Below are 26,779 nucleotides of genomic sequence, written 5' to 3' on the forward strand. Positions count from 1 at the left end.
TTCCAGGGTATTGAAGGCCTTTGTTGCGTCTAAAAAAATGGCTGCAGCGGGGAGAGAACAATCCACCTGTGGCATGGTTGTGAAGAAGGTGCAGAGGTTGTGGGATGTGCTTCGCCCAGGAACGAAGCCGCACTGATCAGGTCGCAACACTGCAGGCAGCAGGGGAAGCAGGCTTGACACCAATAGTTTTGCAAGTATCTTATTATCCAGATTTGTCATCAACAGTTGCCTATAGGAGTCACATAGCTGAGGGAAGGTTCTTTAAGTATTTGAGGAACTTTTTGTCATCTACTTCTTTTAGGGCATCTATAAAGTCATCAAACATTTTGTTCCATGCAGTCCATCTGGTGCCAGTGTTCTGCTTTTTGACGGTATCGAATTACGGTGCTGGTTTCAGGAACACTTCAGCATCTTAACTTGTGTTGGGACTTACTGACATTGAGAGTATATGTTGTCCCTTTGACGATTGCAGCCCTCCTGGACCAGCACCTTCTGTAAGCATCGCCGTGTACTTACATCAGGATCGTCACGCCCAGGCTGATGTCTTACGGGGACATTTCCTTTCTTGGCGGCGAGTAGCAGTTTTGTCTATTGAACATGTTGGTCACCTATCTTAACTTTGTACATCATACCTGGTCATCGCTGCCTTTAGTGTTTCTTTGCACCTGGACATCTCTGCCTCTAGCGTTTCTTGAACCTGGCTGTTGCTGCCTTTAGCATTTCTTCCTCCCTGGTCATAGCTGCCTTTAGCGTTTCTGTTTTGTATTGATGATTGCTCTGTTTTACTCTGTGGTGCTGTATCTCTTCTTTTGGCCTCACCAGCAGGCTTCTCACAGGATTTCTGACGGTGCTACTCTGTAGGGCCTTCACCTTCTTCGAGGGCCTTGTACGACCGAAAGTGGTGCTTTGACTCCACATATGCCAACTGTAGCTTGCTTCTTGGGGTGCATGTGGCACGCACTAGCAGTTTGCTGGACCGCAGAAAACTCTCAGGGAGACCAGTCTTGTTTCTTAGGGCATATTTCCCACCTTTGTCACTAGTTGTAGCATCCACCTCCGCTCTGGAGCACAAAAATGACTACACCACACACACAGCTCAATAATATATGCCTTGATTCTTCGGCATGCAACTGTTAACTGAATGCACTGCGTCATAGACTTTACTGACCACAACCATACACACCCAAATACCTCTCTAACTAATCATGTAACTTTGTAAGGAGTCCACCGAGGACCACAAGGGTCCCACTGCACACGATCACACTACATATATATGTGTTTGGTATTTCTATAGTGCAAACCTAGCCAAAAGGCTAAGAAACCAGTAACGTGTATGTAAATAGATTTTGTGAAGACTCTGATCTACTCACTCTTTAATAACGTAACCCTTAACAGTTCTGCAAGGGATCATTATTCTTCCTCATGCAGATCACCAGCATTGAGTTTATCCCCGATTGTGAAGGTAAGGATGTAGATCTCTTGTGAACGAAGGTACAAAAGGCTGCGGTGTCAACCTAAGCTTGTTCAAATAATTCTCTACATTTTCTGGTTCACATATTGTGATATTGAACTCTTTCGTCGCAGGCTTTAATTCGTGTGTAATGCTGACCTGATGCTGTGCAAGGACACTCGCTGAATCCCTGTGCCCAATTCACTCTAATTAGCCCCTTCTTCATGGGGCGCCTGCCCAGAGCTGGCCATGAGTATTGTTGTGAAGTATTTCCATACAGAGCTTCCCTGGTTACAAATATCAAGGCAATCTCAGCTCACGGATGTGTCTATGATCAGCATCACAGCCAACCTGGTACTTTTTGTTAGTTTTACTACAATATGCTGGTAAATATCTGAGACAATATGAAGGTGCATTGCTTGTGATTTGTTAGCTTGCGATCTTGTGTCACAGAGTCATCATGGCCTCCGCGTTCTGAAAACGTTCAAAAATGACGTTAACATGCTAATTTTCTCTGAAACTATCAGATCGTCAATTTCCTACCCATAGATCACAGTAATCATAATTATTTTTTGCTGAGAGCATCTGCTAATTCTGGTTTTTGTCTCTTCAGGTTCACGTGAAAATGGCAGATGAAGCAGTGTGCGTTGGCCCGGCTCCCACCAGCAAAAGCTACCTCAACATGGACGCCATAATGGATGCCATTAGGAAGACTGGAGCCCAAGCTGTGAGTCTGAATTAGTCTCTGCTACAGCTGTACCTCATTTAGGAGACCGAAATGGCCAGAGTTTGTATTTATAAAGAAATAAAAGGAATAAAACATTCCACGTCTATGCTTCGCCGGCTAGTTTGTGCCATACCAGTTAAAAATGTCTGAAATCTCTACTAGAAATCGAGATCTACATCACATCTGGCGTCGCTGGTTGTTGATCCTGCAGGTGCCTGCCGGATTCAGCTTTCGCACTAGGGAGCGGCTTCAGTTCACTTCCAAATTTTCTAGTGAAGGAAAAAAAATCCCAATTAGTTTTGAGCAGTAACCCTTTGGATGCCTGCATGGTTTAATGTAATGGTTTTGCAGAGAATGCCGAAAAGTGTTTTGAAAATTCAGCGTCTATGATTTATTTTTTGCAATTAAGCACACTTAATTAGACTTGCTAGAAGGTAAATGGTGCATCCAGTAATTATTTTTTGTTTTGTTAGGAAAATGCACATTAGCTTCGTAAATACGAGCTCCTTGCATGGGTCAAGGCTTTAAAAGTCTAAATACTTAAGAAGAAATTCCAAATTAATTTGCCTGTATTGATGAATCTGTACTATCAAAAACATTTTTTAGAACCCTGTATGTCCAAAAGCCATTACAAATTCTGTTCTCTAACAGATGTCAGTAAACTCCTGCTGTTAGCCTGACAAACCACAATTAGTGTGATCAGTTCTTTGACTTTAATGCGGCGTGCGTGCAAATCCAGGAAAGCCGTGAAGTTAATTCCCAGCACAGTGTAAATATGTTTACAGTGTTTCGTAATATGACAAAACGTAGACCTATTAGCGGTTATTAATTTAAAAAAGATTAATATAGGATAATACTCTGCTTTTGTTTTAGGTCCACCCGGGATATGGGTTTCTGTCAGAAAACAAGGAGTTTGCAAAACGTTTGGTAAGTTTTTGCTGTTGCTTCGCTGCAACCATCAGTTAAGAGTTTGAAAATTCTGTCATGGTGAGGTTTAGCAGGAGTGATACATTGATTGTGTTTGGATGGCGCCTTTAACGATTAATTCAAATGTATTACATTGCATTGCTCTTAAACATGATGGACGGTGATTGCCAGTTGTGTGCTCCACTCCACAACTGCCAAACGAAGTTTCGATAAAGTGGCAAACCTGTAGTTTCTAGTAGTACATTAGAATCGACGTATAGTGTAAAAAAAAGCGTTGTCTTTTTTTATTTTTTTTAAGGATATTGTTTTTATACAATGCTTCTTGATTTAGATTAATACAAATTACTAGATTACAATTGAATATCAAATTTCAACTGTCGGATTTTTAAGTGACTTTCTCAGAAGCTATTTTTTGGGGGGGGGGTTCAAGAGCAACCGAAGGTTAAAGTAACGTTTTAGCTAAGTGAACATGACGTCCGTTACAAATAAAACATTTATAAAAAATAAAAAAACACTTTTGAAGTTCACCAGTTAAAGTCAACTGAAATAACTAGAACTTGCGCCATGTAGTAACTGTAACTCGCCCCTCCGCTATACACAGTGTTCTTTTAAATGATGTAATTTCAGATGCCCTCTGTGATATCAGTTCTCTCATTGAACAGGTCTTGAGGGATGTAATATGTGAGAGTATAAGCAGTTCTTGGCGGTGGGCGAGTTATAGGTCCAGATGTAGGTCGCCATTTACCGGTCGGTAACGGCCGATTTCGGCCGTTAACGACCGGGATTTGGGATTTGGCATGTAGGGGGCATCTCATTTACAGAATCGGTATATTTACCGATTCGGTAAATATACAGAATCGGTAAAATACTGAATCGGTAAATTTACCGATTCTGTAAATCAAGATGTAGGTGGCACTTCAAAGAGTGCCACAGGCCCTTTAGGAGTCTGTATTTACCACCCAATCCTATTGGGTGGTAAAATACCGAATTCCAGTGTACATGCACATCTGTGCATGTACACCTATGCCATGTGACACACAGACATGCCCTTAGGGCATGTATGTGTGCCACATGGCACACAAGCCTGCATTTGGGGTGCTACAGGGTGTCAAAGTGACACCCCGTTCCCCCTACCAGGAATCGGTATTTACCGATTCGGTAAATACCGAAACGGTATTTTCCATTGATTCCTATGGGCTGCAAAGCCCATAGGAATCAATGGGAAATACCGATTCGGTATTTACCGAATCGGTAAATACCGAATCTTACAGAATCGGTAATTGTAAATTAAATATTACCTACATCTGCCACCTTCCAATTTACCGATTCATAAATACCGAATCGGTAAAATTCGGTATTTATGAGTCGGTAAATTATATTTACCTACATCGGGGCCAAGGTTGCCTAAGTTAACTATAACTGGTGAATTTCAGTGTTTAGTTTAAAATTGTATGTTGTAACGGACATTTTCACCTTACTATAACATCACTTAACCTTTAGGTCTTTTCAGTGAATTACAAAAGTTTTTTTTCGAGGTAGATTTTTTTTTCTTTACAATACCCAAGCATAACGTGACTGTTAACCTTTTGGTTTTTTTTTAGTGAATTTCAACGATTTTTTGGTGCGTAAAAGATATATATATTTTTAACACAAGTTATTGTACCTACCCTGTAGCGCCCATGGCAATTAGCCATGCACAGCATGCAATTTGGGCACAGGGTCTGTTACCAATCCTGTACGGGGATGGCCTTTGGCCGTCTGCGGTGTAGGGTTGTGTGCTGTGCCTGGCTTCTGTGACAGGATGTGTGCCCACCCCCTGTGGGAGGCCAACCCCGCACTGGGCACAACTTTTTGTTTGGCTACCCAAACCCTCCACCTTTTTTTACTGCACAGTGGATATGAGATTCTGCTGCAGAATCACATGTGGTTTTCGCACTGAGCGGTTCTGCAAATCTACGGCACTGCAAATAAAATATATTTCTAATTTGTACCTCACGGGGAAACCCTCTGTGACCACCCCACTGTACCCAGGTGGTTCAAGTTACCTCTACATGCCTTCGTAAACTTTTCACATGTTTTTTTTTATTTTTGGGCCACAGGGACCGAGTTCTCACATGGCAGCCACAACGTTTTCTTCAGGTTGCGGATAGCCAATCATATTTTGTGGTTTGAGGTCGCTGCACTGGGGATCTCTGCGTGGATCTAGTATGGTAATCCGGCATGAAATATACATATATTTCAAGCCTTAATCTCAAAAACTACTGAACAGATGTACATCAAATAGAGGATGTAGCCTAATGACTAGAGCAGTCGACCTCGAAGCTGGGGACCTGGGTTCGAGTCTCTGCACAGACGCTCAACATCCTGTGTTTCGGCGCAAATCACTTAATCTCTCTGTGCCTAACAAAATGAATGTGTCCGTCTGTAATGCAACTGGTGCTCATGTAAAGCGCTCTGATACCTTTTGGTCAAGTTTGCTCTATTTATTTAAAACTCCAGGGGGGGGGGGGGGGGTGACATTTTTTAGGGAAGAGGATGTAACCTTACGGCTAGAGCGGTCGACCTCGAAGCTGGGGAACTGGGTTCGAGCCTCGGCAGGGACGCTCAACATCCTGTGATTCTGGGCAAATCACGTAATCTCCCTACGCCTAACAAAAACGAATGTGTCCATCTGTAACGAAACTGGTGCTTCTGTAAAGCACTCTGATACCTGATATCTTCGGGTTGAGTTTGTGCTATATAAAACTCTTAAAAACATTTTTTTTTTAAACTATTTGTGTGTAAAGATCTAGCTTTCTCCCACTTTTGGTGTACTGCTGTTTAGCCATTTTTTCTTGATGGCTGTTCAATTTCCCTATACAAAAATTCATGGGGACCGTGCATTTTGGGACCCTTACCCCCTATTTTAGGTCGAAGCCTAGCGTAAGACTGCGCACATGCCCGGTCTGGCGAGATTTAGTGATATCAGGTGAGATTCACTAACGGGCTTTAAGCCTCTCCCCTATTTTTTATTGGCTGGCGTCACCGTTCATGCTAAACGGTGGCCAGCCATTGGAAAAGAGCTTACAGTGACGTACTCTTTTCTCTTTTACAGCCGTCCCACTTGGACTGGCTGTCCCGACTTACTGCTGGCGTAAAAAGTTTATCTTTTTTATGGGTCCAAACAGATGGCCCCATTAAGAAGATAATAAACCTCTACGCCAGCGGGCCAGGCCGACGGGCTCCTCCTGCAGCCCCCGCGCTCGGCTCCCGGTGTGTTGCTTTAGTGCCTAAAAATGTTGCTTATCGGGGAAAGTCCCCGAAGTCGTGGTTCCCTCAGACGGGCGAGCCAGAGGCTCACCTGGGCCGGGGGGAGTTTCGCAGTCTTTGTCAGAACTAACGGTCCTGGTCTTCCAATGCATCCGTCTTGGTGGGAATATAGACCGGGGTTGTGAGTCGCTTTCACCAGGTGTGTGAAAAGGCTATACAAAATGCAATGCAATACTTCTTTAACAAAAGAAAATGTAAACATCATTCTCACGTCTCACCTGTTAACGCATTCCAGGAAACACAATAAAAGGGGAAACAACCTTTACAACGCAACTTTTAAAACGAACTACCATTACAACGAAACTTTTACAACGCAAAAACTTTTACAACGCATACCATTACAACGCAGGATTTTACAACGCAAGTACCTTTACAGCGCATACCATTACAACGTAAGTATTGGTAAGTATATAATTATTTTTAAAATATTATATGTTTGGGTTTTTGGGTAAAGGGGTATTTTTAGGGTTCAGGGTCAGTTTTCAGTTTTTGGGTAAAGGGGTATTTTTAGGGTTCTGGGTCAGTTTTCAGTTTTTGGGTAAAGGGGTATTTTTAGGGTTCAGGGTCAGTTTTCAGTTTTTGGGTAAAGGGGTATTTTTAGGGTTCTGGGTCAGTTTTCAGTTTTTGGGTAAAGGGGTATTTTTAGGGTTCAGGGTCAGTTTTCAGTTTTTGGGTAAAGGGGTATTTTTAGGGTTCAGGGTCAGTTTTCAGTTTTTGGGTAAAGGGGTATTTTTAGGGTTCAGGGTCAGTTTTCAGTTTTTGGGTAAAGGGGTATTTTTAGGGTTCAGGGTCAGTTTTCAGTTTTTGGGTAAAGGGGTATTTTTAGGGTTCAGGGTCAGTTTTCAGTTTTTGGGTAAAGGGGTATTTTTAGGGTTCAGGGTCAGTTTTGGGTTTTTGGGTAAAGGGGTATTTTTAGGGTTCAGGGACAGTTTTGGGTTTTTGGGGTACAGGGTTAATTTGTAAAAATAAAATAAAATTATATTTAAATTAAATTAATTAAATAAAATTAAATAAAAATTAATTATATTTTAATAATTTAAATTAATTTAAATTAAAAAAAATATTTTTGGGGTTCAGGGTCAGTTTTGGGTTTTTGGGATACAGGGTTAATTTGTAAAAATAAATTAAAATTATATTTAAATTAAATTAAATAAAATTAAATAACATTTAATTACATTTTAATAATTTAAAATAATTTATATTAAAAAAATATTATATACTTACCAATATTTACGTTGTAATGGTATGCGTTTTAAAAGTACTTGCGTTGTAAAATCTTGCGTTGTAATGGTATGCGTTGTAAAAGTTTTTGCGTTGTAAAAAATTCGTTGTAATGGTAGTCGTTGTAAAAGTATGCGTTGTAACGTCATACATCCCAATAAAAGCAGAGGAGATGGTAGGGTGATTCGGAGCAGCAGGTCAAACGTGTATTATTTTTTCCAGTGTAATATTTACGTTATCACATTCGTTATCGACATTCGTCTCTTCTTGATTACACCCTTTGAAGATTGGAGGAAGCCCATTGGTGCCCTTTAAAAGTACATTGCGGGGGCTCGTCGGCCTCCCCCCAACCCTAACAGTTGACATGCAGAAGCCCTTACTCACCGGTGACTTGTTCACAACTGTCTGGCCTTCCCCCGCTAGGATCCACCGTCTGGGGGCATGTAAAATGTGCAGGCGTCGAACCTGCCAAGGCAGGCCTGGCCTCGGAGCACGTTAATGACGACACGGAGGAATGCAGAGCTGTACACATCCCCAAAAGCAGCCTGGGCTATCTAGTTTGTTTCTAACCTCACTTTAGTCATTCCACATAAGGAGCCCACACAATGGAATCACAGCTCTTTTTTTATTTATTTTTAATGTGTTGTGTTATATTCCATTATTATTCCAGGTGGTAGGTTGTATTTGTGGATTGGGGTTAGGTGCAGACCACGGCAGCATCTGCTTTGCGCTCGTGAGCCGGTAACCCTTCACAAACCACTACAGCCTAGGTTTTTTCGGTTTTAGGAGTAACATGCATGCGTAGTTTTTGTCTTCGTGCCACGCCCGTTTGTGTACTGTCTTCTCCCGTCTGAGATTTCTTTGCTGGTGTGGTGTTTGAGCTGAGAGCTGGTTTCGCTCACTTTTCATCGACAAATTAATCGTACAACTACAGCCTTTTCTCAGTGAAAGGGCCAGGATTTGTGCACCGGAAGAAAAGCCCTTCGAGCAGGTTAGAAAACTGTTCGGATTATTGCACATTCCTCAGATAAATGTAAATCTTTCAGGTTACATCCTGGAGTACCGTGTCGTCATTTCCGCCTTTCTTTCTTCCAGTGGCAATAAAATGCTTTCTGTTCCATTGTGTAATTGTCACTGTTCACCAAGGCTATATCTGCCAGAGTAGCACAAATGACAACGTAAAAATATACAATTTGTGAGTAAAGTCTGCTAATGTTTTGGTCAGAATTTCGCCATCAGTTAAATTACATGGTGCTTATGCCCAGTTATGGAATCTATTATTTATCAAAATTCTCACAGTGCTGTGCAGACACATCACCGTAGAGACAGCTTCCTGTGAGACCTGGCTGCATGTGGTTTGTGTGGGAGTTGGTTTGAGTGCCAGGGTGGAGAGAGTGGCTCCCATGAGTGATGCTTGAGGTTGGTTCCCTGGCATATGGGTAATTGTGTGTAGTGTGAGCGGATACACTATATTGTTAGGCGTTATCCCTAAGTGATATGTGAATTGGGTTTTGTAGTTTAGAGGTGACACTTGCTTAATTTTCCAAGCGGTAATTCTCTTGGGAGTGATTTGCAAACTTGGAGAAGGGTGCAGTAACTTGGGGTTCACTGGGGTATCATGGGGATAAACCATTGAGGCTGTGGCCATCTGGCTCTCTCCGGTTGATATTAAAAATCAGCCCACTGGTGTGTTGAGAGGCCAAGGATATGATTTGACATGGGTCACTTTCACTGTGACAACTAATAAGGGCTATTGGGACAGAGTCCGATGTGGGCGTGCTGTGTTTCCTCTGCTAGGGGCCCGACGTTGCAGTTAGAAATAGACTTTTCCCTTGAGACGTTGAATCTGTGCTGATTTGCATAAGGTGAGTCTTGTCTAGAGTGACACATTGGGTAAAAAAATGATGGATTTGAATGCTACCAGTAGCAATTGCCAGTGATTTAGACAATTGCAACCCTTTCTAACACCCCATTTGAATTATCTGGGGCTCCTGGTCGGTAAACCAGCGAGACTGGTCTGGCTGCTTTATCTGGCCCAAGCTCTATGGGTGACCATGGAATGGATAAGCAAGTTTAGCTCTTGGATAAAGAGACTGGCCCCATTTCAGTGACCCTCACAATAGTTGATACATTTCTGGGTGACAATGAAGGGGCATAAGCAATGAACTGACTTCTAACCTCCGATCCTAACAAAAAAGGCTAAGGCTTTAAGGGAAATCAAATCATACGGGCTACTTGGAAGCAGTAGAAATACATACTAGGCTTGTGATTAGGAAAGGACCGAGTAAAAGACCCCTAATATGTGAGCGATAAAAGGATGGGAAAGGGAGACCAGATGGCATATGATTGGGAGAGAGGCATGAGAGAGCGAGCCTGTTGTGCAGAGAGCTATGGGAACGAAAGAAAAACCAGCATTAAAAATGCAATAGGTCTCGCCTTTTATTAAGTTAAAGCCATTCGCTTTGCTATACAATACCATTAGCAAAGCAAATGACTTTAACTTAACCAAAGCGAGACCTGTTGCATTTTCAATGCTTGTTTTTTTACTTTTCCTGAGCCTCTGCTTGACGGATCACATCAAAACTTTCCAGGAAGGAGCTGAGTTTGAAGAGATTTTTTTTTTTTATCCACAAAAGTTTCATGAAGATTATAGCTTAGTAAATGTATTCCACATTCAGAATGTCATGCATGTGACTCTACTAGTGCATTATTACATGTTGAATGCCGTATTCTATCTTGTGTGCCCCTCCTATCTTCTAGCTGTAGGTTAAGATTGACAATGCTAAGCACTGACATTTGTACAAATGCATATGTTCATGTACATTGCTTTTTGTTGGGTTTCCACTCTTCCTTTAATAGTTTTAATGGCCACAATCATGAGAAATCTTAAAAGCTAACAAAAATTGATCTTAAACAGAAGTGCAGATACATTCTGATTTCAGTTGCCATGTTTAGTGTTATTGTGAGGTACCCGAGTGATTTCTCATTGTCCAATTATGTAACACTTCCCAGAAGCAAAATCTTCCGTAGTTTCATCGTCCACGTCAGGCGAGATTCCCAGGTATTTCCCTATGGTTATGTGGTTAAAGATTTGGCTGAATTATTATTGGTTTATTATTGCAGACATGTTTACATAATAGACCTACATATCCTTTAAAATGACTAGGGAGCAGCGAAAGACCTTTCCTTTGATATCATTCATATCTAATACTTCCTTCCAAAGTTCAATCACTTTTTGGCCGGACAAGCAGATTTGTATGAGGTTTCCGTTACCGTAGGCCACAGTATATTATCGTTCATTGGAGGCTGCTTACAGATGTGGCGGTATAGATCGAGGTAAAATGGCTGCTCATGTGAGAAATGTACGGACTGAATTGTAACTGGGGGGCCTATGGACTAATTCAAGTAAGGTTGGAAATGACACCCTAGAAATTGTGAAAGAAATCTACATCTGAAAGAGACACGTTAGTGATAGATTCTTACCGTAGAATATCCCCAGGCGTCAGACTGGATCCGGAAATGTTTTGCGTAGCAGTACCCATGCGCGTCGGTAGACGGCGTCGTGGGCGCCATGATGACGTCGTCGAAGTACTTAGACGCCGCCTCCGCGTGCTGACGTCAGTTCTTTTTTCCGCGCCAGCTAGCACAGATCTGGAAAAAGTTGTACCCTAGTCACTTTTTGACTAACCTTTTGAGATCCTTTTTGATCCTTTATCGAAGTCTATTAGACTCCGACAGTGCCGGTAGTAATGCCCGGGTTTAAGGCCTGCACCGACTGCAACCAACTGATGTCGGTTACCGACCCCCATCGCCGGTGCCTGCACTGTTTAGGCCTGGACCACGACGACAAGTCCTGCTCCGACTGCCGGGCCCTGACGTCTAAGGCTAGACTGGAGTGGTCCCGTAAGCGACTCGAGCTTCGGCACTCCGCCCCGCGCCGCTCGGGCGACACTGCCCACACGGCTCCGCTGGAGCCGCAGGTGTCACGGCCTGCTCCACACCCGCCGGTCCCTGGGCAGGACGCGACGCCGGGGGAGATTGCAGACTTCCTCATGGCCATGAGGTCGCTCGCTCCTCCGTCAGGTTCCCCGGGGACTTCGGGCCAAGCGGCCCCGACTGGGTCCTCACGCGGGCCGGGCGCTTCGGCCCCGGCGCCGTTGGGTGCCTCGGCCCCGGCGCCGTCGGCGACTTCGGTCCCGACGCCGCAGGGCCCCTCTGTGTCCAGTTCCGGATCCGGGTCGCCGCCGGTCGACCTTACGACCTCGCCGGCGTCGGCCCCTAGGGTGTCGCCCCCGGCGCCGTCCCAGGACGACGTCGTCCCTGGTCCTGCCCTCGATTCAGGTCCGGCGCCGGAACAGCGCCGCTCTCGACGCCGATGGGAGAATTTTATTTCTATGACCTGACCCCATCTTTTGAGCCTGAGTACCAGGCGGTGGGTGATGAGGATGACTGGGAGGGGTCTTAGGACCCTCTGGCATGTGAGTGTCAGTCTTCTGCGGACTGGACAGGAGAGCTTGGGGAGGCCAGTGGTCTGGACACTTCGCCCGACACTGGTTTTGTCTCCCCTCCTAGCGTGGCTACGGAGGAGGGGGCTGCTTATAGCGTGGTGCTGATGAGGTCGGCCAAGGCCTTGGGCCTTCAGCACCACGTCGCGGCCGTGAGGACTAAACTCCTCACTGAGGTCCTTAAACCGCAGTCAAGCTCGGCTGAGCCTCTGCTGCCGTTTAATGAGGCCTTGATAGACATTCTTTTGGGCACTTGGTCCAGGCCTGCCACAGGGCAGCCTGTGGATAGGAACGTGGCCAGACGCCACCGCCCGGCTCTGGGTGACCCTTGCTTTCTGTCTTCTCATCCCACCCCTGAGAGCCTGGTTTATCCAGGCCTCCAATTCCCAGACCGCATTCCCGTCGGCTCCCCCCGACCGAGAATCCAAGAGGTACGAGAATTACGGGAAAAAGGTATTCTCCTCCCTGAGTTTGGGATTGCGGTCAGTCAGTACCGCTTGCCTCTTGGGCCGCTACACCCACTCTCTGTGGGACACGGTAGCGGCCGTGCTGCCAGAATGACTGTTGGAGGTACGGGCGAAACTCGGCCAGGCCCTTGTGGAGGGCCGAGATGCGGCACGGTATTCCATCCGGTGTGGGCTGGACACTACCGACTCTCTAGGCAGAGCGATGGCAACGCCGGTGGCGATTCGTCGTCACGCCTGGTTGAGGTCCGCCAATTTCTTGGCCGATGTCCGAAACACACTTATGGACATGCCGTTCGATGGCCGTCGCCTCTTTGGCGACAAGGCAGACCATGCGCTTAAGCGCTTTAAGGACTCCAGGGCTACGGCCAAGTCCTTGAGCCTCTCGGCCCCGCGCCAGCAAACGGGTGCCTTTCGCTCCTTTCGTGGCCAAGGAAGGGGCGCCCCCATACGTGCTACCAGCCACGCGCCGCAGTCTAACATCCAGCGCGGTGGTGGCCGTGGAATATGCCGTGGAGGCGGTCGGGGACAACGGCGAGGCCAGTCCACACCTACCCCTGCAGCATCTGCCTCAAAACCTTCCTAGTCTATGCTTTCAGGCCCATGTGACGCCAGTGGGGGGCAGGGTTCGCCATCACCATCACCACCACCACCACTGGCGCACTGTCACTTCGGACAGGTGAGTGCTGCAAATCGTCCGAAGGGGCTACTCCCTCCCCTTTGAGGCGTCCCCTCCAGCCATACCACCGCAGTACCACCGCGTGTCAGAGGATCACATGACACTTCTACAAGAGGAAGTTACGGCCTTCTTGGCCAAGGGGGCCATCAAGCGCGTTCCTGGGCCAGAAGTAGGGTGTGGTTGTTACTCCCACTACTTTCTGGTACCCAAGAAGGGCAAAGGGGGCCTACGCCCTATCTTGGACCTATGGAACGTCAACGGCTTCCTCCGGAAGGAGAAGTTCTAGATGCTGACATTGGCTCAGGTCTTAGCTGCCCTAGTCCCGGGAGACTGGATGGTAGCGTTGGACTTGCAGGACGCTTATTTTCATATCCCCGTCCTGCCGGCCCACCGGCGTTAAGTGCGGTTCACGGTAGGCCACGAGCACTTTCAGTTTACCGTGCTCCCCTTCGGCCTTACCAGCGCCCCACGAGTGTTCACGAAAGTGATGGCCGTGGTCGCAGCTCATCTGCGCAGGTTAGGGGTTTCAGTCTTCCCCTACCTCGACGACTGGTTGTTGAAGGCGGGTTCGCCCCAGACAGTCGTCAGCCACCTCCAGACTACGGCCGACCTCCTGCACCTGCTGGGGTTCTCCACCAATGTGCCAAAGTCACACCTGTGTCCCTCTCAGAAGCTCCTCTTCATCGGAGCGGTTCTAGACTCGGCACAGTTTCGGGTTTATCCCCCCGAACAGCGGGTTCGAGATATTCAGGCTCTGATTCCGATCTTTCAGCCTTTATCCCGAGTCTCGGTCAGGTTGACGCTGTGGCTTCTGGGGCTGATGGCCTCCTGCATCCTTCTGGAGCATCACGCCCGGTGGCGGATGCGGGCTCTGCAGTGGGACCTGAAGTTTCAGTGGGCCCAGCATCAGGGCAACTTGTCTGGCCATGTCTTGATCTCGGAGGGCACTGCAAGACAGTTGCAGTGATGGCTCGCGGACCGCGATTGGGTCAGCAGCAGATCCCTCTCCCTACCGGAGCACGTAGTTGTGATGGACGCGCCCCTCCAGGGCTGGGGGGGCCACATGGGAGAGGCGGAGATCAGTGCCCTCTGGTCTCCGGCGGAGTCCCAGCTCCACATCAACCTTCTGGAGCTGCGGGCGATCCGACTTGCTCTGAAGGCATTCCTCCCCTCTGTCCGGGGGAGTGTAGTGCAGATGTTCACGGACAACACCACCGCCATGTGGTACTGCAACAAACAGGGCGGGTGGGGTTGTGACCCTATGCCAGGAGGCTCTGCGCCTCTGGCAGTGGCTGGAACATCAGGGTGTGACCCTGATGGTTCAACACCTGGCCGGTTCTCTGAACGCCAGGGCGGACGAACTTAGCCGTCGGTGCATGATGGATCACGAATGGCGTCTGAACTCGGACGGGGCGCAAGGTCTCTTTCAGCAGTGGAGAGAGCATTGGTTAGAACTATTCAATACAGAAGAGAACGTGCAATGTGATCAGTTCTGCGCGTTGGAATTTCCAAGGCGGCACTTGCTCGGAGACGCTTTTCGTCGCGAGTGGAGTTGCGGTCTATTGTACGCCTTTCCGCCTATACCACTTCTGCCCAGAGTGCTGAAGATCAGGCGCGACCGGGCCCAGGTTATCCTTGTGGCTCCGGACTGGGCGCGAAGATATTGGTATCCAGAGCTACTCAGCATGTCTGTCGATCCCCCGATTCGTCTGCCTCTTCAGGAGGACCTTCTGTCGCAGCAGCAGGGGACGGTCTTCCACCCGAACCTCTCCAGTCTCCACCTACAAGCTTGGAGATTGAGCGGCGACAGTTGAGGCCATTTGACTTGCCTCCTGAAGTCTGTAATGTTATTCTGGCAGCCAGGCGTCCCTCCACAAAGTCGGTATACGCCTGCAGGTGGAACAGATTTGTGGCATGGTGCACAGCAAAGGCTGTGGATCCACTCTCTGCCCTGCTTTCTGAGGTTCTCCTCTTCCTTCTTTCTCTTGCCCAGCAGGGCTCTGCTCTTGGCACTATCAAGGGCTACCTTTCTGCCTTTTCCGCCTTCTTAAGGCTACCTGATCAGCCATCTTTGTTCAAGTCCCCAATTGTAAATAGGTTTTTGAAGGGCATCACTCACATGTTTCCTCCTGTTCCTTTCGTGATGCCCCAATGGGACTTGAACCTTGTACTTACTTATCTAATGTGTGCTCCCTTTGAGCCACTCCATAACTGTCCTCTCCGTCTTCTTACTTTGAAGACTGCTTTCCTGGTTGCCATCACCTCTGCCAGGAGAGTGAGTGAGCTCCAGGCTCTTTCTTCCACACCTCCTTTCCTCTCTGTCCATCCGGACAAGGTTGTGTTGCGGACAAGACCCTCTTTCCTGCCCAAGGTTGTCACGGCCTTCCACATCGGGCAGTCCATCACCTTGCCCACCTTCTTTCCGCCTCCGCATCCCTCGAAAGAGGAAGAGAGGCTCCACCGTCTGGACCCAAAACATGCGCTTTCTTACTATCTGGATCGCACACGCCAGTTCCGGGTGGATGACCAACTCTTCGTTGGTTACGCGGGCGCTAAGAAGGGACGGGCGGTGAACAAGCGGACCATCTCTCGGTGAATCATCTTGTGCATCCACGCGTGTTACTCCTTGGACAAGGAGGAACCTCCTGTTGGGCTGAGGGCTCATTCCACTCGGGCCACGGCAACTACGACTGCCCTGGGCCGGGGAGTGCCCTTGCAGGACATTTGTCAGGCAGCTACGTGGGCCTCGCTGCACACGTTTGCGAGACACTACTGTCTGGACAGCCAAGTCCGGAGGGATGGCTTCTTTGGCCATTCCGTCCTCCAGGACTTTCTGGTGTGATTATTGGTTCGCAGACCCACCACCGGAGTTGGTATTGCTGGGGTATCTATTTTAAGGTAAGGAATCTATCACTAACGTGTCTCTTTCAGATGCACAAGTTACTACTTGTGTAACGATATATCTGTAAGAGACATTAGTTAGTGATAGATTCCTTACCGACCCACCCATCCTCCCCATTCTACGAACCGATATCTAGGGTTAAGGTCACCCCCTTTCAGGGCCCTAGTTTCATGGCACCAGTGTTGGCTTTTATCATGGCTCTGCGTTTCTGGTGGAAAAGCTGTGTATAAGAACTGACGTCGGCACACGGAGGCGGCGTCTAAGTACTCCGACGACGTCATCATGGCGCCGACGATGTACGCGGAGACGCGGACAACGCGCATGGGTACTGCTACGCAAAAAAATTCCGGATCCAGTCTAACGCCTGGGGATATTCTAAGGTAAGGAATCTATCACTAACTAATGTCTCTTACAGATATATCGTTACACAAGTAGTAACTTGTGCTTCAAGTTTAGGTGGGATACATGTTCACTGCGAAAAGACCAGGCAGTGTACTGGGTGATTATCTTGTTAATAGAGTAGGCCCAGGCTGGAATATATACCTGGAGAAGATTCATCCTGAATTGAAATGCACACTATATATTACGTTTAGACTGAGGATTTTCTCCTCTATGGAATATCTTGTTAGGTGTGCAAGGCTCCAAAGGGGAGGCAAATGTTGTGACTGTAACAGTTAAGGGGAAGGACAATACTTTGCAATTTTGCACAAAATATATTACTGCCCTAAGATGGTTAATACCCTTATTTAGTAATAATGAGATTAGCTGTACCAGTACTGTCCTGTTTTTCTGTTTTAGAACAGACAATTAAATAATTTTTAATTCCATAGCTTCGTATCTCAGGGCAGTCTGTCCAAGAGCAGGAGAGTCTTTTAGCCATTGTTAAGGCAGTCTCTGGAGTGGTGAGATTGTTTACTGATTTTTTGGTTTGACAGTATTTTTCTTATTTAGGTCTGTTAGGATGTGGTTTGTACTGCAAATGCACTTTGTTGCTTTTATGTAAATTGGGCGCGTACTGTTAATAACGATATTGTGGTTGCCAGTACTTTATCCTATTATTAATATAATGTGATCTGTACTGTATATGCACTTGCACTTTCAAAGGTATATATCTATATGTTAAAACTGATGAACTGAATTGAACCTAGGCTGACGTTATGCATCCCAACAATAACTGTATACTACATCATATAGCAGGGCAGCGGTACAAGAGTTACCTGAAGACTGTACAGTATAATTAAGGATACTGAAATGTTATTTTGAGCTACAACTGATGCCAGTCTTAATAGAATTAACAACGTCAACAGATGGAGTTCGTTAAAGCCTTTTATACTTTTTAGTACGGGTAGTATTTTCCTATTAATTGTGATATTGTGCTTGCCAGTATAACAACGTCAACAGATGGAGTTAATTGAAGCCTTTTATTCCTTTTTAGTAGGGCTAGTATTTGCCTATTAATAGTGATTTTGCGCTTGCCAGTATTTTATTCTATAATAATTAGGATTTGATCTGTACTGTATTTGCACTTGCACGTTCTCACTTTCATATATACTGGATGTGTATGGATAGCATATGTTAAAACTGTTAAACTGAATTGAACTAGGTTGGCGGTTATTATGAATCAGAACAATGATGGTATACTACATCTTATAGAAGGGCTGCAGTACCTGAGTTACCTGAAGGACTGTGCATTGTAATGGAGGATAGTGAAATATTATGCTGAGCTATATATGATGCCAGTCTTAATAGAATTAACAACATTAATAGATGGAGTTCGTTGAAGCCTTTTGTTCTTTTAAAGTAGAAATAGTGTATGCCTATTCCTTATAGTAGAACCAAGTTTTAACATACATTTATACGTTTTCTGGATTGTTAGCTGTATTTTAACTTCATTATGTACAATACATTTCTTATGTGTTATATTGTAAACGCTTATTGCAGAAACATTAAAGGTTGATTGATTGATGTTCCCCTATGACAGTCCCCCACCCACACAAACACACACACCCTGCCCTCGGTCCCCAAGTTTACTGTGTTCAAAAAATGTTCATCTTAAAAATTCCCTGGCACAGGGCATTTTGGACCTGTTTGCAGTAAAGCAAACAGGAACTACTGCAAAGTAGGTAGATCAGGGCTTGTGAAGCTTTACTACATCGGTCAGAGAGGAACCAATAGTGTCTTAGGATGCCCCCACCCACACGCTGACAAAACCTAGAAAACTGGACCCTTACCCAGCTTTCCTGAAAACACTGTTGGACTTGCAAAAGGATACCAGGCAGCCTGCTCTTGGTACCTTTGACCGGTGAAAAGAACCTGAAGGAATTGGACCCCCTTCTGCTTGAAATCTAAGGACAGAAGGATCTCCAAGGATCATAAGGCTGAGCCCCCGGGTGGCTCATGAAGCGTAAAAAAGCGGAAGAGTACATTACTGTGAAGAAACCCAGTGGGAACTGGACCTGGGCTCAGCTTTGCTGTTGCCCCCTGCCCGCCACCCTGAACGTACTCCAGTTTTGGAACTTTCATAGATTCCCATGCTTGTTTCATTCCCCGCCGTCGGAATGGGAGTCCCCGGTATACATAAAATAGCAATAGAAACCATTACCGAAACAGAAACTAGGCCTAGGCTCATTATAGTTTTGTAACCTATCCACCTGTTTGGTTGTTCACTTCTGTGGTCTCTTTTGCAATCAGATCAGCCTCACCCCATAGAACCCTCCTGAGAGAAGCTCAGAGCCTCAGATTTTCTTTCCCACGTTGTGCAAGGGAGTCTCCACTGAGCTCTGCTCAGTTTTTTCCTGTTAACCTTACTTATACATTTTTTACTTGTTTTTTTCTTCAAGACCTGCTTGGACTTCGTGTCAAGATGTCCAATAAGGAGAAGAAAACCCTTTTTAAAGCTTGTGCAACTTGTGCTAAGAAGAGGTTAAATGTGGAGGACAAGCACAAGTACTGTATTTACTGTTTGTACCCAGACTATAAAGGCAGCAGACAGTAACATATGGCACACTTTTTCTACAAAGACTCTGCGAGACCGTGACGGGCGTCTCTTGGCCTGGCTCCAGAAGCTCAAGTCAAGGAAGCAACCAGTTTACATTGACAATGATGAGGCATCCTCTGCTATATCTTCCAGAAGGTCTGTCAAAAGAGGTTGAGCTTCTCCTTCGCCTTATGAAGAACGTCCTGGTAAGGCCTTGAAAAAGACCTCTCATAGGTCTGAAGGGCATAGTCCTGGCGAATCTCCTCATCGAGATGTAAAGGAGAGGGAAGGACTGTCAGCAGGAGTGGAAATCCAGCTCTGTTCCTTCATCTTCTCCTCCAGAGCCTCCAAAAACTTTCGAAAAGCCCTCATCTCTTTCTTCTGAGGTAAAATCTGTGAAGAAAGTCCACTCGTCGACGATGTTGTCTACGACTCTGTCGACGAAATCATCAAAGGTACAGTCTCTGACTCTGTCGAAGGGCTTGTCGGCAGTGGTTTCTTCGTCTCTGGCGCTGATACTTCAGATTTCCGCGTCTGCGACTTCGACGCCGGTGGTGGCTGTGTCGTCGTTGATGGTGTCGGCGACGACGATGGTAACGATGGCTACCACATCTACAACGACTGCTCTGTCGACGCCGTCCATTTCTTCTTCGTCGGTGGTTCTCACATTGTCGTGGACAAAGGAAAAAAATGACCATTTCTGTCAGAAAGCGGCAGATTACACCAGAGATGACTTCCCCCCCAAGAGGGTGACTCCTCTTCCTCCTGCACTCCTCGAAGAAGAGGGTTCTGAAGAGGATGATGGACCGTTTGCCTATGCAGATAGCCCTTCTCAATTACACGTCAAGTGTCAGGACACGGACTCTGATGGTGAATACGTGGAGGAACAGCAATATGATCCTTCCTCGGATTATCAGTAAGACTACCAACAGGAGATGGTCTCTATGCCTGCCTCCTTACTGGCGGACTTGCAGTCTATGCTTTTGGACTATAGGAGGAGATTTGCAACACAACCTCCAGCTCCAGTTTTGGCGCCAGTTACAGCTGTTCCTCCTGCTCAACCTGCTACCCCTCAATTGCCACAGCCTCAGCCAATTCTTTGGCCCAGGATGCACCTCCTATCGTGCCTATCATTGAGGATGACACCTCTGATGAGGACCAGGGCAACGTCACAGTACCAGATCCAGCTTCTCCTGATCCGGCTTCTCTTTCCTGTCATAACTGATCTGGCTTCTCCTTCGCCAGCGCCTGTTGATTCTCCCCCTGCAGACATAGGGGGTTTCAATAATTTGATGGAGAGGGCTGCTAAGAGGTTTGAACTGCCCACGGTGCAGTCTGAATGCTTCCTCTATGACTCCAAGGAGCCTTACAAGAAAGCAGTTTGCTCTATTCCTATTGTTGGTCACGCCTGGGATGAGGGGTTGAAAGTAATGCGGAATCCAGCTACGGTAGTTCGGTACTGCCTCGCCTTGAGAAGAAATATAAGGCTCCAGATGATAGCCCGGCCGGCTTGGTCACCCAGCCTAAACCGGACTCGGTCATCTCTCAGGCTGCCCAAAGAAAGTCTAGAAATCCTTCTGCTTCCCTCACGACACCTCCAGGTAAAGAGGGCAGGCGCCTCGATAACGCGGACAAGAGGTTTTCCTCCATGTCCAGCCTGTTGGTCAGGGCTGCGAACGCCTTAGCGATACTTGGTCGCTATGATCGCCAGATGCGGTGCGACCTTTCCCCCTATCTGGACCAATTGCCGGAAGATGCGAAAAAAGAAGCAGAGAAGATTCTGTAGTAGGGGATCTCTGTGTATAATCATAATCTAGTGAATAGTTCCGCCCATGTGCGGGGACCCCGGCAATCAAAAATAATCTCTTAAGTTGTCAGAAAATTGCAGAACTGCAAAGACACTTAAGAGAGAATTTAAAGACAAATAATGCAGCCTATATCCACAGGCTACACTGTCCAGTACTTAAACTAGAAATTCCACCAACAAATCCTCAAACAGCAAAGCCTGTCCAGATTTCCCTTGCTTTAACAGCAAAAACCCTCTGGAATGATAGAGAGGAAGGAATGGACAGACAAGCCCCATAGGCTGCCATTATGTGGCTTAAATAGGATACTGTGCCTTTAAGAGAACTTTCCAGAACTTCTCCCAGTATCCCAGAATGCACCGCAGGTCCCTCTTACTTTCAGTTCTTTTTTCCGGCTCCTGCTAACAGGACCCTGGTGCATTGAGCGCTCCCTTTTTCAAGGGTTTATTGGATTTTTGTGCACTTTTTGCTTTAAAAGTGTTCTCTATTGTGTACTTGGTGTTTCCCTTCATTGCTGTGTATTTGTTCAGGCTTTTTAGGGCTCTAAAATGCCTGCTCTCTTCGACAAGTGCCCAGCATGTGGAACGAAGAAGGCCAAGTCTGATCCACACGACGTCTGCATACTCTGCCTCCCTGAAGATCATGTCCCTGAAGATTGTGACATCTGCCAGACCTTTACTACAAGGACCCTGAGGAACAGGCTGAAGATTAGGCTTCAAGGCCTGGAAGAGAGGCGACTGCAGGCTGCAGGTGGGTCTGGGCAGGCTGGGAAGGCTCCCTCTGCCCCTGCTGAGGCCTCTGGGGGGCTCCCCAGAGGCAGGAAGCCCAGCAAGAGATCCCGGTCTCCGTCTACGTCGATTGCATCGACGACGACGTTGAGAGGGATGACGACGGTGTGTTCCCCTTCTCCCTGGGGCTCTGGGTCGAGACAGAGTGGACGGTCGACGTCGAGAGGCCTGGGTAGGCCGCCGTCGAAGTCACCGCCGACAGCGTCTTCGGCGTCGAGCCATCGCCGTCGAAGAAGGACCGACATGCACCGGTGCTCGCCGTCGAAGCGACACCGCCGGTCGCCGTCCAGGGGATCCTCTACGTCGAGGACCGCGAGAAAACGGTCAACGCGGAGGAAAAGTCGACGCTCGTCGTCGAGGACTGACCGTTCGTCGTCGAGGTGGCTACGGTCGACGTCGAGGAAGAAGCACTCGACATCGAGGGGAGACTGCGTTCGACGCCGGAGTCGAGGGGTCGACGTTCCACGCCGGAAAAACGACGCTCGACGTCGAGCAGAAAGAGATCGGCGTCCCCGAGGAGTTCCACCTCCCCTAAACGGCGCAGAAGGGATTCTGGCGCAAAAAGTCACGCCGGATAGGGCGAAGGACGCCGGAGGCGTCGCTCATGTTCAGGGGGGTCTGGTTCGCAGTCTCCTCCCCTGAAGAAGTCACCGGGCTCGGTGTACTCGGTGGTCTACACACCACCTAGGCCTAACACTCCTCCTCCTCTACCTAAGGAGGCTCCTCCCTCCAATCCACCGCTGCCTCCACTACCTCCACTTCCTCCTGCGGGGCAACCTCCTCCACCGGTCCCACCTCACGGGCCCGCTCCTCGTCCGGAGGTACCTCCTGTCCTTCCACCGAGATCGGTGTCGCTGCCTCCGCTTCCGACGCCGCATTAGGGGACTCCAAAACCTAAACCCCAGGATAGGCCACGGAGGACGCCCCCACGGAAACCGGTGGAGCGGCCACGTGCCGGGAGATCGCGCTCTCGTTCCAGGAGGAGGGAACGATCGCGCAATAGGTCTTCCACACGGTCGAGACGACGCCACAGAAGGCACAGATCTCGTTCCCGGACAAGGTCTTCAGGGACCAGGGACTATTCTCCGACCTTGTCGGATTCGCCAGAAACAAGGGTGCCAACGATTGATGATCTGGTGTCGTTCTAGGACGTGCTTTTACGAGGTGCAGCGAAGTTGGGCATTGCTTTGACGGTGCCCACGCCCAAGACATCGGTGATCTTCGAGACGCTGCACCAGAAGCATTTGTCTCGGCCGTTACTGCCACTGGTACCGGGCCTGGAGGAACCGGCCATGGACCTTTTTCTCACCCCGGCGGTGACTAAGGCGGCACCCTCGAGGCTGCAGAAAAAATACCGGGCCCCGGAATCGGATCCGGCCTTTCTAAGGGTGGAGCCCCCTCCAGATTCGGTGATTGTGACGGCAGCTCGTAAGCAGCATGCCACCACTCCATCCTCCACGGTTCCACCAGATAAGGAATCTAGGTGGCTGGATTCGTCTGGGAGAAAGGTTTGTGGGACTTCGGCGTCTTCCATGAAGGCCGCTAGTGCCACGGCCTTGTTGGGACGGTATGACCGAGCCCTCTGGGAATCCCTACAACAGTTTGTGGAACATCTGCCGCGTGACAAGCGAGAAGATTTCCAGGAGGTGTTGAATGAGGGGGTATTGGTGGCAAATCAGGCCATCAGTGCTGCGGCCGACTCTTTCCTGCTGGCGGCGCATGGTTTCTGCCATGGGATTAACCAGCGAAGACACGCCTGGCTCCGCCTCACGTCCCTGAAAGCGGACGCACAACAAAGGGTTGCCAATCTGCCATTCTCTGGCGAAACCCTATTCGGAAAACACGTGGATGTTGAAATGGCCCGCATGAAAGTGGAGGCCGAAACCCTCACGGCGGTGGGTTTGGAAAAACCCAAGGAGACCAAGAAGTCGTACCTCCCGTTCCAACGGTGGTTCGGTGGCCAAGGCAGAGGGCGTGGCCAGTCTTCGGGACAACAGCAGCAGCAACAACAGCAGCAGTTCAGAAGACCGTTCCAGAAGCGCCAGAGAGGTAGAGGCGGCCACCAGTCGGCAACAGCGACTAAAGGCCAGGCCGGGTCTAGGCCCTGAGCGCATACTTCCCCTGCAACTGTTACCCACTCCGGTGGGGGGAAGCATTCAATCTTTTCTGGCAGAGTGGAGAAAAATTACTCCGGACAAGTGGGTGCTGAATATTGTTTGCAATGGATACAGTCTTCGGTTCACCAGCCCGCCTCCATCAATCCCACCGGTCAGCTCGCGGTTTCAGCTGCACGAGCTCCAGGCGGAGGCAAATATCCTGCTAAGGAAAAGGGCGATAGAAGACGTACCTCGGTCTCAAAGAGGAAGAGGTCTGTACTCCCGGTTCTTTCTGGTTCGAAAAAGGGACAAGAACGAGTTCAGGCCCATTCTGGACTTGCGACAGGCAAACAAGTGGATTCGCAGAGAAAAGTTTTGCATGCTGTCGTTGCATCAGATTTATCCTCAGCTGCAACAGGGAGACTGTCTGTGTGCCATAGACCTCCAGGATGCATACTTCCATGTGCCCATTGCATGCAAACCCATGAAGTTCCTGCGATTCCAAGTCGGCGCCAATCATTATCAATACACAGTACTGCCATTCGGACTGAAGTCTGCGCCGAGAACGTTCTCCAAGTGCATGGCGGTGGTAGCGGCGCACCTGCGAAAGAACAAGGTGTTTGTCTACCCGTACCTGGACGATTGGTTGATCAAGGCCTCCTCCTTCTTGGAAGCGCAGGCTCAATTCCAGAAGACGTGCGTTCTACTGAACAGGCTGGGGTTGCACATCAACATGTCCAAGTCGGTCCCGACTCCGGTCCAGTGCATACAGTACTTGGGAGCCTCCATCAATACGCTGTCAGCAAGCGTGTCTCCTTCGTAGGAGCGACGATTATCACTGCTTCGGAAGGCTCAGGCTCTTATGACCAGTCCTTCTACGACAGTGAGGACGGTGTCTTCTCTACTGGGATCGATGGCCTCGTGTATCTTCCTGACGCCTCATGCACGACTGCACATGAGACCGTTGCAAGAGTGCTTGGAGGACCAGTGGGATCAGAGGAAAGGATCTTGGGACGACAGGATACGACTCTCTCTGCAGGCTCTTCAGTCTCTGAAGTGGTGGTGTTCGGCAGAGAATCTCCTGAGAGGGGTTCCGTTCCACAAGGACATTCCCACTTAGACTATTGTGACGGACGCGTCTCTCCACGGTTGGGGGGCGCACTCCGGAAACTTACAGATTCAGGGGACGTGGTCACAGACGGAGTCTGTGAGAAGTTGGCCTGATATATGATGCTCACTAGTTCTAGTGATCACCTTGTATCAGTCCAAACAACCCTTATGGTGATTGGTTGTAAGTCAACCTTATAGACCAGCTATCCTAATGGTAGCATGGACAAAGCAGTCTTAGGCTAAACTCTTTTGGCATGTGAAGCCAGCTGTTTTACCACAATATAACCCCTTGAATACCAGATGAAAGGACACCACACAGGTTGTTATGAAAATAAACACTATATTTATTAATAACAACACCTCTGAACTCTTTGAGGTCAGGGGGCTAAGCACATGACAATCTCTTACGAAAAACACGACAAGTTGCACAAAATTACAATGGTGCCCTAGAGGCACGACAAACCATTTACTAAGTAAGTGGAATATGTAAGTCGATAAAAAGAATGGAGCTGTCCAGAGGCTGGAGGTTCGCTAGGACTACGCTATCTTCACCTTAGGTAAGTAATAGGAGGCCCACGGGTCGCATGTGCAGAGTGTGAACTCACACGCGAGATGCGTAACAATGTCTATGGACAGTACAGTTCAAGTTAAAGGGGAGTACGGACAATCCTGACTAGGTAGGACTAAAACGACTGTGGAACTGGACACTGATCCTACTAGTGAGTTTACTAACATCTTGCTCAAAATCATCACACAGGCTTTTGAGAATGGAACAATTACTGATCGAGTAAGACGCTATCTAACTCCCATCAATCCCAAACCACCTGTGATGTACATGTTGCCCAAAGTGCACAAGCACCCCACGAGACCACCATTCAGACCTATTGTCTCCACCAGAGGCAGCATTCATGAAACCACGGGAAAGGTTTTGGACAGATATCCCCAACCTTTTGTTTTGAACACCCGGTCACATGTTCGTGACACCACAGACTTTTTGAACAAATTGAAACAAGCCACTGACTTGTTGGAAGATCAGGAATTGGTTATGTGTACAGTGGACGTCTGTTCTCTGTACACGTCCATACCACATGACTTGGGGATCATAGCTGTGGAACATGAACTATCTAATTCAGATCTAGATGCCGACTTCCAGGTACTACTCATGGAATTAATGGTATTTACTTTATACCACAGTTACTTCACCGTATTTGACAAATGGTTCCATCAACTATGCGGGACCGCCATGGGCAATTGTGCGGCGCCGTCGTACGCTAATATTTTTATGAAATTCTTTGAGGAATCTCACATTTTGAATCAACCCTCATGGTCAAATATCGGTAGACTCTACCTAAGATACATTGATGACATTTTCATCTTATGGGCTGGAACTGAAAATGCTCTTTTGGACTTTTTGGGATTATCGAATGGAGTGAACGACCGAGTACAGTTTACTTGGACCATTGACAGGGAGTGCATTCACTTTTTAGATGTGAAGATTCAATGACAAGCTGGAAAAACGACAACAACTGTATTCCGTAAACCCACTGATCGGAATTCAATTTTGCATTATCAAAGCTTTCATCGACCCGGGCTGAAGCAAAATTTACCTCTTTCACAGTTGATGCGTGTCAAACGCATCGTTTCATCTGAGAACTTGTGTAAAGAAGAAATGTCACACATGACAGAAAGATTCAAGAAACGAGGATATCCTCATCATACTCTGGACAAGGCCGTCAACCTCTGTGGGAACATGAAACGTGAAGATCTTTTGCAAGTCAGATCGAAACCTGAAAATTCTCGAATGGTGGTAGTGTCCAAA

The 26,779-nt window shown here is 47.7% G+C and overlaps 1 protein-coding gene across 1 annotated transcript in view; it reads left to right on the forward strand.

The window, feature by feature from the left end:
- The window catches only part of PCCA (propionyl-CoA carboxylase subunit alpha), a 2,354,189-nt gene that overhangs the window by 385,160 nt on the left and 1,942,250 nt on the right, over positions 1–26,779 (forward strand). Inside the window, exons 5-6 of the mRNA XM_078657621.1 lie at positions 2,064–2,177; positions 3,051–3,104. Of these exons, the coding sequence (XP_078513747.1) occupies positions 2,064–2,177; positions 3,051–3,104 (168 nt within the window). The remainder of the gene's footprint in view (positions 1–2,063; positions 2,178–3,050; positions 3,105–26,779) is intronic.

The sequence above is a fragment of the Lissotriton helveticus genome, chromosome 8 (assembly GCF_964261635.1).
Source record: "Lissotriton helveticus chromosome 8, aLisHel1.1, whole genome shotgun sequence".
Classification (NCBI taxonomy): Eukaryota; Metazoa; Chordata; class Amphibia; order Caudata; family Salamandridae; genus Lissotriton; species Lissotriton helveticus.